Genomic DNA, 12123 nt, shown 5'->3' with positions numbered 1-12123 from the left:
TCTTCACATACATTAGGATGGCTGGTTTTTGTTTTTGTTTTTGTTTTTTAAAGGAAAGTAAGAAGTGTTAGTGAAGATGTAGAGAAATTGGAATCCTTAGGGGGTGGTTATAGCTTAGTGGTAGACCATGTGCTTAGCATGTGCAGGGTCCTGGGTTCAATTCCCCAGTACCTCCATTAAAAAATAATGTCCTTACTTATTAGAAATATGGGATGAAGAGATACATACCACTATATATTTTTTTAAAATACGTAAAATAAATACCTGTCTATTATCTAAGTCTTTCTGTCTCTTTATCTACCCTGTTGGTTTTGATCCTCTGGAGAACCCTTAATGCAATTTATTAAAGGCTTTTTTATTTAAAAAAAAAAAAAAGAGAGGTACTCTGGATTGAACACAGGACCTCATGCATGCTAAGCACGCACTCTACCACTGAGCTGTACCCTCCCCAACAAGCTTGTATCTTTTTGATCTTTCACAATTTGGCTATATCACTAGTGCAGGGCTTCAAAAACTTTCTTTTCATTTATGAATTCCAATAATATAATAATAATAATAATAATTAAATTCAACAATATTAAGCATACGAACATTGGAGATTCAGGCTGATCAAAACTTAATGGTCTCTACCCTCATGGAATTTTACATCTTAGTAAGGGAAATAATTATGGGAAAGATATATATAAGTATCATTAAAAAATATACATATAAATATTTAAACAAACAGTGATAAGTGTTATGAAGGAGAGATCTGCATAACATAAAAATTTTTCCTAGTCTGTGATTCAGAGAAGATTTCCGTGAAATAGCAGTGTTTCAGTGGATATCTAAGGATCCTTGTTAAGTTCATGGTTTTGTTTTTGTTTTTGTTTTTCTATTATGGTAAAATACTTATAACATAGTTTACCATTTAACCATTTCTAAGTGCACAATTTGCTGGCATTAAATACATTCACAGTGTTGTGTAACCATTGCGAATATCCACTTCAAGAACTTTTTTGTCATCTCCAAACAGCAACTCTGTACCCATTAAACAATAACTCCCCATTCCCTCCTTTCCCCAGTTCCTGGTAACCTCTCTACTTTCTGCCTCTATGAATTTTCCTATTCTTGATACCTCATTTAAATGGAATCATACAGTATCTGTCCATCTGTAACTGGCTTGTTTCACCCAGCATGTTTCAGGTTTCATCCATGTTGTAGTATGTATCAGAACTTCATCCCTTCCTGAAGCCACTTTAAAACTAATCTTAAGGGAAATTGGAAGCATATTTTCTCTTTTTTTTTGTTTGCAAAACTGTCTGATAATTTTACTAGAGTTGGTATAGTTGTTTTTTAAACATTACTGTAAGAGCCCTGAATTTCTCAATGGTTCCAAGTTACCCTGCAAACTTTTGCTTTTAACTTCTGTCTCATGTTTTTAGTTGGAATAATTAATAGAAAAATGATTTTGTTTTTAAAGATCATTAACACACTGATAATACCAAACTGCTATAATTTCTGAGTGGTCAGCATATATAAAAATTTCTACTCTCCAGATTTTTACCATTTAATTTAGGATTCCTAACAGAAAAAGCAAGATGCTGGTGATTTACTTGTGAACTCACTTGACAAAACTTTTAAAATATATTTTTATTGAAGTATAGTCAGTTTACAATGTTGTGTCAGTTTCTGGTGTACAGCACAATACTTCAGTCATATAGGAAAATACGTATATTCAGTTTCATAGTCTTTTTAACCATAAGTTGCTACAAGATATTGAATATAGTTCCCTGTGCTATACAATATAAACTTGTTGTTTATCTATTTTATATATGACAAAACTTTTTAAAAGCATAACAGTTCAGGATTTTTCTCCTCCCCCAAATCTTTGAATAAAATTGACATTCCAGAAAGATACTTTTTATCTTTTGATTTTGTATATTTTGTTGCATATTAAACTCTTTTCCAATTCAAGAAGCAGGGACTTCAGGGTTAATAAATTGATACACAGCAGATAGTTTTTAGAAGAGCTTTATGAATTATTGCTTGACTAAATACAAATTGTCTTTCTTTTGCAATAATAAAGCCAGTCATCTCTTTCCCTTAATTAAACTTAGGCTGACAGTTTTTAGTGTTCCACAGTTTAGTTTTTTTTTTTTTATATTGATTTTGTTTGTAGTAATTATAAAATTGTTTTGTAACAACTTCAGTATCTAATTTGAGATAACTGACTAAACTTCTGTGTCTAGACAATAATGTATTTTGAGGAAACTGTCTGGATGATTATATTTTCTTTTTATTTTATTTTATTTGTGTGCATAGAAAATAGAACCCTGGCCCGTGATCACCATTCTTATTCCTTGCTAATATGGGAAAACATGAGCAGAATTAAAATGTAACAGTGAATATGATCAGCTAAGATAGTACGTAGTTCTTGATTTCATCTCAATACATTACTACTTCCTTTTTAACTTTAAGGAAATTTGTCATGAGTTTGAATCATATGATTGTTTTCAGAACTATTGAGCATTTGACTTAATAGCTTTTAAGAGAAGTTTATGTTTTGAATGAAATGTTGCAATTAACTTTTCTTCCTACTTTGTGTTAAAAAAAAATTTAAGTATAGGAAATTATATAATTAATTCAAAATATTATCAACCAACTTCAGCTAATATTAACTCCTGGCTAATACTGTTTTATCTAGACCCCTCCTCACTCTGCTCACAATTATCTTGAAGCATATCCCAGATAACATTATCATACCTCATCTGTAAATATATCAACCTGAGGACATTGTCGCACCTAAGAGAAATTAGGAATTGTTTCTTCAAATCAGTTACCTGATGAGTGTCCAGATTTTTCTGATTGTGTTTATTTCTCTTTTTTCTTTTCAAATGTATTTGTTGATGAAACTGGATTGTTTGTCAAGTTCAGTTTTCCATAGTTGATTTTTACTGATTGTATTTTGGTGTAATTTAAATGTTTCTCTTTTTCCTGTGAATTGATAGCTGGATTAAGAGGCTTGGAAAACAATTTTTTTTGACAAGACTGCACTTTATACTCTTGTGTATTTCTATCACAAAGTGCAATATAAATAGAAACGTCTCCTTACCACCAATTTGGTTACCCTGAGGTATCTTTTGTATAGGTTAAGACAGGGTAAATAATTGATTATTTCTCTCTATTTACCAGTTTTTTTTAAATAATTAGTTGGTTCTTTAACATCTTCCAAAGGTGAGTAACATTAACTCTTCTTGTTTAGCAAAATATGATTTGAATTTTATTTTCGTATCCTTCTATGTATATGTGTCTCCTCTTCTCTCTGTTCTTTAAATATAGTCTTATTCTTCTGGCACTTAAGTATGCTCTTTTTATAACACCTGATTCACATGTGGGTAATGGAGTTACACTTGGGATTCCACACTCTGGAAAATAACATTGATCATGAAATATTTGAATTTGATAATGTTCCTTGGGGATTCTTGTCAATGCATTTGCAGGTAGAGTCATAGGACAGAGCAAATAGAAAGGCCTAAAGTTGCTTCTGAAAATGAGCAAAGCTTTTTTATTCACTATGATTCAGGACAGAGAAGGATGGCTCAAAGTTAAGAATTTTCTTAGAGACTATAGGCCCCTTGTATTATTATCTATCCTGTATTTAAGCCATTTAAGACCAAGCAAGTTCCTGATTCTTTTACCTTTGTTTTCATCCTTTTGTCCTAAGTTAATTGAAAAAAAAATTATCTTCAAAAACAAGAATCCACAAAGTGACTGAAACATGAGTCACTCAGTGTCCTGAGGAAATCAACATTTTTCCTGTGGTGAAAATTTATCCATCCTATGTTAAGATTTCAAGTGGCTTCCTGACCACAGTTTGTTAAAAGCTTTAATTCTGCACAAAAAATGTTATATTGGGATTAAAGCAACAGCCTGAATACCAGAAGATTCCCTAGAAAATATGTATCTTAACAGCTATCCTAGTGAATGCTCATTAGCAAATCATTTGAATATTTGAAAATGGGGATGACAAAAATAACTGTGTGTGTGTATGTGTGTGTGTGTGCACACAAAATCTAAAGAATAAAACAAACTAGAGAATATGTCTGAGGAACAGATTCTCAGATATAGAGAACAGAATAGTGGTTACCTTTGGGGAGGAGGGAACAAGAGAGCTATAGGGGATTAAGAGGTACAAACTACTATGCATAAAATAAGTAAGCTACAAAGATACATTGTATAGCACAGGGAAAATAATCAATATTTTATAGTAACTTTAAATGAAATATAATCTGTAAAAACTTTCAAGCACTGTTTTATACCTGAAACTAATATCATATTGTAAATCAATTATACTTCAATCAAAAAGATGTCATAACATGTCAAAAGTCTAGAAAAGCATATGTTATTTCTAAAATTAGTAAACGGAAAAGATATGTGAAAAATAATAACAACAGAGGCTGTAAGTAGAGATGCTTGACAATTAACATTAATTTAGTGTCTGCAATGTACCAGGGATTGTCTAAGATTTTGGTGTATGTTTTCTGGCCTGGCATTACATAGGTCAGTATTCGGGTCAGGATTCAAACTCATATCCTCCTGATTATATAGGATAGCTTTTCCTCCCTAATACATGCATGTTAGCATGCTTTTTGGTGAGAACTGACAAATATAGATTTGATCTGTTTAGCATCGCTGTGTTGAGAAGAGAATCTCATATAGTATTTTGGTTTTTCACAGGGTATCGGTACAGCAATTGGAGAGCTGCCTCCATATTTCATGGCCAGAGCAGCTCGCCTCTCAGGTGCTGAACCAGATGATGAAGAGTATCAGGAATTTGAAGAGATGCTGGAACATGCAGAGGCTGCACAAGTAAGATCAGTAGGGGAAAAAAATTGAATAATTATCCCTTAAAGAGGTTATGATTAAGGTAAAATTGTCAGTAGTTACTTTGAAGAAGAAAACTGCCAGTGTGAAAACAAAATCATACATGGTTTGTTATAAAAGATTTCGAAAAGCTGAAATATAAAAGTGATTATAATCATGATCTTAGAATAGAGAAATACAGAAAGAGTCAACAAGACAACTCAGACTAAACCCGGGTAAATTCCTCTAGCCAGTGAGGTTAAGGAGCTAAACATTATTTGTCCATTATGTGTTTACAAGTGTTATCAAACAGACCACTGAATAAGTAAGGGGGATAAATAGTCAGGCCAGGCTGTAGTCCAAAATAAGAGAACTTCTTACTTAAGTTAATTTTTAAAAAAATAATTAATTTTAATTGATTAATTACTTTAAAAAAAATAACAAAACAGTTCACCGTGTTTAGAAGAAATTTAACTCCCAGTTAAGAAAGGACAATTAAGATAAACTTATCCTTTGTTCTGGGGGAAAAAGGCCAAGTCCTTTTTATACCTGAGCACAAACTATATATCAACCTGTATCTTAATGTTACAAAATAGGTGTTTTTTTTCTTTGTAGGAAAATTCCTAAGAACATTATTAACTGATTGAGTCTCCATCATAGGGATGACAGTAGAAATCAGCCTAGACATAAATCAAAGATTTAAAGGAGAGATTTTTGAAAGAATATATATAAAAAATACATCTCCCTCTTGAAATTTGACCATTACTCTATGAAATGTTTAAGAAATTGTCTTATTATTGTGTGTCTGTAAGTGCGTGCGCCCACATAAGTATGCGTAAGTTATTTTGAGGAAGGAGTTCATAGTTTTCTTCTCAGTGGAATCTGGGACCCAAAACCTGCTACCCTAGAGAGGAACAAATACGTACTTTTTAGTGACAGGTGAGCTTTTTAAAAAAAGCATTATTAAATGGAAATCACCTAAGCATAGTTAACGGTTTTTAATTGAAAATACAACTTTCAAATATAAATATAGACTAGCCAAACATAAAACAAATGAACTGAAGAGCTATGGACAACTGCTCAGCATGGAAAGAGGCAAGTTGTCCTTCAATCTGCTTTGTCTTCACCAGATACTGTGCCTGTCCTCCTCACATCATAATGTTTATATTAATGCTAATAATTATTACTAGTAATACCAATAATACTTTTAAATTATTTTTAATGCTTTTTAAAATCCAGTCTCTAATTTGACCCTAATGTTAACTCTCAAGTAGTATGGAAAGGTGCCATTCTTCTAATTTTATAGAAAACTGCAGAGCTAGAAGTTGTTACCTCCTTAATTTTACATGCTTAGAAGTAGAGCTGGAACCAGAACTCAGAATGCCAGCATTACTGGTAAATTCCATTTACTGAAACTGTGTCCATCTGTAGACATAGATGGTTAAGTACCCTCGTTTGGGATAACTCTGTCATTTGTGACACTAATTAGTGCATGGCATTTAACACATCAAAAACTTTTTTCACCTATGTAAAATCAGCAAGTTGAAGTAGAATCAGTGTAGGATGGCATGCAGCTTTAAATCTTTATGCTATGATTAGATACCAAGCAGGTATAAGTATTGTTTTCTGGTAAGCCAACTAATAATACTATGATTATTTTCCTTTTTTTAAGAAAGTTTTTTGGTTTAGAATTAATAATTTTTCATTGGCATAGTTTCTTCAATCTCTTCTCTTCCTTCATCCGGCTCTGTAAAACACTTCTCAACATCACTTGCCACTTGGTAACACATTTAAGTTCATATCACTTTTATTTGATTGATTGATAGATTGATCGATCGATTGATTGATTTTTGGAGTCATCATTTTGGATTCATCCATGCTCCCACTCCAGTCTGTATTTGGTGTTCTCTTGGCCCTCTGCACGGGTGCTTCCCTCTTGATTTGGGACCCTTACCTTCCTCTTTCTGGATTTACTCCCTCATTTTTAGTTGAATATATTCTGCAGTGGCTTTCTGAGAAAGGATGAGTAGAAGGAAAATTCTTAAAATACTGTATTCATTCACTTTTAATCAATTAAATGAATATAGGATTCTAAGTTGAAATCACTTTTTAACTTAAGATTGGAAGGCATTTCCCAGTCATCTTCAAGCTTCTAGTGTTGATAGTAATATACCTCATGCCATGGTGAGCCCTCTTTATAGGTAGTCTTTTTGGTTGTTTTGTTTTTTTCTCTGAAAGCTTTTAGATTTCATTATCTGAAGTATGGATCTTTTTAAAATATATTCTGCTAGGCACTCAGGAAACTTGTCAACCTAGAGTCCCTTAGTTTTGGGAAATGTTCTTGTATTTTTTCTGTGTAAGTTTACCCTCTTTGGTCTCTACTCTTGCTTTCTGGAATTATCATTATTTTGATATGGGGACTCCAACACCCATTATTTTAATTTTTTTTTATCATTTTGCTGCTAATACTTACTCATTTTACTTTGTATGCAATTTCTTCAACTTTATCTTCTAAACCTAATATTAAAATATTTTTCTGCTGATAGATATTTATTTTCAAAAATCAATTTGTATTATACTTCCAAAAGATGGCTTATCTTTTTGAAGATTTTTTGTTTCTTCAAGTTTTCTGTTACTCCAGGCATTTGTTTTCTTGTTTGTTTCTCCTTTGTCTGTTCTGTCTTCTGTTGAAACCTTTCCTCAAAACCTGGTGATCCTTGTTCATCTGTTTATATATAAGAATAAGGCACATAAAAGCTGAATGGAAAGTATGTATGTGGACACAAGGTGTAGGAGTGGCAGACCACTGGGTTTATTGGAACCTCTGTTTATCAGTTCCTGTGCATCTTTCCTTTGGGATGGTTCATTTTCTCTAGAGGTGGATCCTCTAATTTCTTGCCTAGGGAATATAAACCTTGCTGCTGACATTCTAAACCTAACCTGTGAAGGTGAGTTAGAGATCTCCATTTAATGTGTAGCCTTTCATTTAACCTACTTTGTGTTCAGTCTGTGGATACCTGCGCAAAAATGTCCTGAGCCCAGAACTTTCGGTTCACTGTGTCCGGAGGCTATGCTTGATGTCTTCTTTGGGACTAGCGGAGGAAGTTGTCTGGCTGTGCTGAGTACTTCTTATATAGTCTCCTTGTTTTCAGCCCTATCCCAGTTTTGGAGTTCTGTAGTACAAATTACTTCTCTTCCATGTCTCCACTGCAGGCTTTCAGGTATAATCTTTTCTTCTATCTGCATCTCTCTTCATTTATTAATGCTAGTTTCATCAAAGACAGAGTTCATGTTCCTATTTTCTATGTTTTGGTGTCATTAAGATAAAGCATATTCCAGTTATCTACTGCTGAATAATAAACCACCCCAGTGTTTAGTGGTCTGAAACAAGAATAGTTTATATTGCTCACAGATGTGCAGTTTGGGCAAAATGGCTTAACTATAAATTGGAAGATCTACTTCCAAGGTTTACTTACATGATGAACAGGTTGATTCTGGCTGTTGGTTTGGGACCTCAAATTACTCTTCTTGGGGCTTCTTGGGCTTCCTCATAACACCTGAGTTCTAAGAAACAAGTGTTCTGAAAGAACGTCGCTGGAAGCTGCAAGGTTTCTTGTGACTTTATCTTGGAAATCCCAGTCACTTTACCACTTTATGTTGGCCAAGTAGATCACTAAAGCCAGCCCAGACTCAGAGAGGGGAATTAGACCCACCTCTCAATGAGAGCAGTAAGCAAGAGTTTGCACCCATCTTTAATCTGCCACAGGGGCAAAGGTCTTATATTGTCATCTTGAAGTGGAAAACTTACTGTAATAACATTTTTAATAGGATAGAACAAACTAAAATTATTCTAGAAGGGGGAATGAGATGGTAGTTGATCTTGACATCATATAATGTAAGAAATTGTTGAAAAGAATTTAGAAAGGGGGAAGTGATGGGCTTGTCAAATATACAAAAGTTGTCTCTCCTCTGGCAAGAGCACATACTCATGCTGAGAACCTACAGGGATAAGTTTTGTCTTAGAATTAGCAGGTTAAAATTTTCTAAGGCCCACATTGGCTCAGTAATTTTTTAAAAATTCCAAAAACTCAGGTCTTCTAGAATTTGATGAAGAAATAAATTGTGCTTCATCTTATATGTATAATTTGAGCTCTTGAAGACTTTTGCACCTTGAAGACTCTTAGTCTTTATCTAGCTCTAATTTGCAAGTTTTGAGTTGTAGAAACCAGAATGCACACAATACTCTGATGGTCAAGAGGGTTAGCTGTTTTCATCTTGTAAAGCCAATAATTACCCATCACTATTTTAGGATAAACTATTTCTTATTCCCTAATATCATTTTAGCTTATATTAAAAAATCAAGTAAACAAAATGTGCACTTCTGTTTCATGTTCTTTAGTCAGAAATTATATACTCTTTCTGAGCATTTTATTTAAAAAATTTATCCCAAATTACTGTCATATGTAATGTCAGTTGATTATGCAAACTAAAAAATAATGAGTAAAATAATGAGTAAAACAACCTCTCCCTGACAACTTTGTGATCTTCCCTATTAAATTTCTAAAGTCAATAAAAAAATCTATGAATAAGGCACTTGAATGAAGTGTGTCAGTACAGCTATGAAGCAGAAGATATTTTCCCTGATTTAAATAGGAAACACACTCTCAGAGCCATTACCCAACCCAGTTTTCTGACTTTGAATTAGTGCTTTGCCTACTGTAACACAATATAGCAACATTTTCATCCTGGTTAATGGAACAAAAAAGTGAAGAACCGATTACAGTTTTTTTCTTTCTACTACATTTGATTTTTCTTTTCTTTCTTTGTTGCCTTTCATGCTTTTTTTACCAGTATCCGTCAGTTTAGTGGCTTATTATAGATTTCAATGTATGTAAGTATGTTTATCCCTTCATACTTTCCCCCAGGTTTAGATAAGGGGTTGTATGAGGATTTTTAACTTTTATTTATTTATTTTGTGGGTAAAGGAGGTGGAGGAAGAATAGTTGGGGAGGGGGCTGTTGTCAGTTTTCCACATTTTAAACTAACTTAAACGGTGCTAATGTTTTAATTCATTGTTCAAAGAAGAGTTCTTGCAAAGTAAGTTTGGCAAATAAAAGGTTTTTGTTTTTGTTTGTTCTTGCTTAACACTGTGGAATATTGCTAGAGCCAAGTAAGATACCTCAACTGCTTGATAACACTTTTGTGATGCATTCTTGTTTTTGTTTTTCACTTTTACTGTGCAAATAAATTTACAACAATTTAAAAGGATATTTTTTGTCATTTTAGTTCTAAGTCAATGATTTTACATTTTTTTATGTTTCTAGTGACAGATTTGTCTTACACTTTTTATTTCTATTTTTTCCAGTTTTGCATGTTTTTGAATTGTGTAAGTGCTTATAGATTGAAATATTCCAGCAGTATTAAAACTAAAAAGTGAAAGCCCACACACGTACTCCCCAAAGTAGAATAATAGTCACCATATTCTAAACAGTTTTCTTTGTATAATTTTTTTAATACAAACTAAAATCATACTGTATATATTAGTCTTAGGGTCCCCTTTGACATATATATTATAGACATTTGATACTGATTTTTAAAATTGTGTTCTTACTAAAAAGTGATTGCATACAGCTTATTGCAGAAAATTGGTATTTGTATACTTTTAAAAAAATCCCTTTTTCCTTCAGTCTATAAATATTTATGAGTGAGTCATATTCTATTTATTGTTTTGTGACTTGTTTTGAATATAAAAACATATTGTGAACATTTTTCACTGTCGTCAAATATTTTCCACATCTTTTTTTTTATAACAATTTTATTTCTCACTACAAAGTATGTTTATCATATAAAATGTTGAAACTACAGAAAAACAAAGAAAAAACTTTCATCTAACTGGTTCATTTACCCATTTTTAAAATATTTAGTGTATCTTTTCATTTTCTTATTGTTAGAACTTTTTAAGGAGATTCCATTTGTCATATGCTGACAGTATTTTTTCCGTATTGTTTGTTGTGTGTTTTATTGTGTTTTGCTTTTTGGATAAATAAGTTTACATTGTTTCTTTATTCTGATATCTTAGATGTTTCCTTTTGGAGTTATGCCTAAAATTTATCTTCCTGAACCATTAGTATTATGCAGTAGATATTCAGCTGCATTTTCTTTTAGTATTTTTATGTTTTTATTTTTACCTTTAAATCTTTAATCTATTGAAATATTCTTACCTGTCATACAATATGGGAATCTAGGTTTCTCTTCTTCAGCTCATTAGCTATTTATGTATTGTTCCAACACCATTTTCCCAGTGATTTTAATGTTAGTTTTCTCTTAGGTTTTATTTTCATAAATTGGATATTATATTTTTGTAAATAATTATTAATGGTATAAAGATACTAGATTTTTATTTGATAAGCCGTGACTTTCCTGACATCTTTTTAGTTATATCTTATCAATTGTGATTTAAAAGGTTTTATAGTAATCAGTTTCATAAAGACGTAAAAGTTTACCTGATTTTGGTGCTGGAATCTCCTTATTGTTGGCATGTGTTTTTTAAAACCTCCAGTTTGACAGGAGCAATAAAATGTTAAAAAAAAAAATTGGATTGACTGTAGCTAAAACAGCAAATTAAGTAAAATGAAATGAGGTGGGAAATGTATTTTTTATTCTTGAAGGCAAATCCCTTTGGTAGAGTAAGTTTATCAGCAGGAAGAGTAAAAAAAATACTTGGCTCTCATTGCTTTCCCATGTGCTCTCCAACTAGATTAAAGTGTGTATATACTTTTACCAGGAAATTGTTACTAGGTAGCAATTTTATAGCTAAGTATTTGCCTAAATTTCAGTTTTGACTGATGGTTGGATTTTGTTTTATAGATATCCTGAGGGGAAAAAAAAGATTATTGATGCATTTATTTGAATTCTGATTCCTTATGGTACCTAATTTATTTTCGTGACCACAGTATTGAGATTAGGCAGTATTTTTCCACTAAGCTGACTTCCTTTTGCTCTTGGCTTTCTATCGTGTTTTTACTAGATGTCTGTGGGAGGTAGACATGAATGAATGTAGCTTCCTATAACTTTTAACAATGATAGCATTGTTTATAAAAGTTAGGTCTAGATAGCTGTTGTGTGCTTTGTGGACTATTTCTTGCAAAGCTTAATTACTCTCTTTATGATCTTTTTTTTGCCTTTGTTCATGATTTCTGTTAATGATATCACCATCCTCTTAATCACTTGGAGTTCAAATCTGACTCCCTCCTTACCTCTCATATCTAGTCATTCTTC

General features: G+C 32.3%; 1 protein-coding gene across 3 annotated transcripts in view; it reads left to right on the top strand.

Annotated features, from left to right (window-relative positions):
• The window catches only part of VMP1 (vacuole membrane protein 1), a 105726-nt gene that overhangs the window by 47976 nt on the left and 45627 nt on the right, over window positions 1-12123 (top strand). For all 3 annotated transcript variants that reach the window (XM_032498383.1, XM_032498384.1, XM_032498385.1), the window contains one exon: window positions 4720-4851. In XM_032498383.1, coding sequence (XP_032354274.1) covers window positions 4720-4851 — 132 coding nt within the window. The remainder of the gene's footprint in view (window positions 1-4719; window positions 4852-12123) is intronic.

The sequence above is a fragment of the Camelus ferus genome, chromosome 16 (assembly GCF_009834535.1).
Source record: "Camelus ferus isolate YT-003-E chromosome 16, BCGSAC_Cfer_1.0, whole genome shotgun sequence".
Lineage (NCBI taxonomy): Eukaryota > Metazoa > Chordata > Mammalia > Artiodactyla > Camelidae > Camelus > Camelus ferus.
The sequence above is the reverse complement of the archived record's forward strand: the minus strand, read 5'-3'. Positions and strand labels throughout refer to the sequence as shown.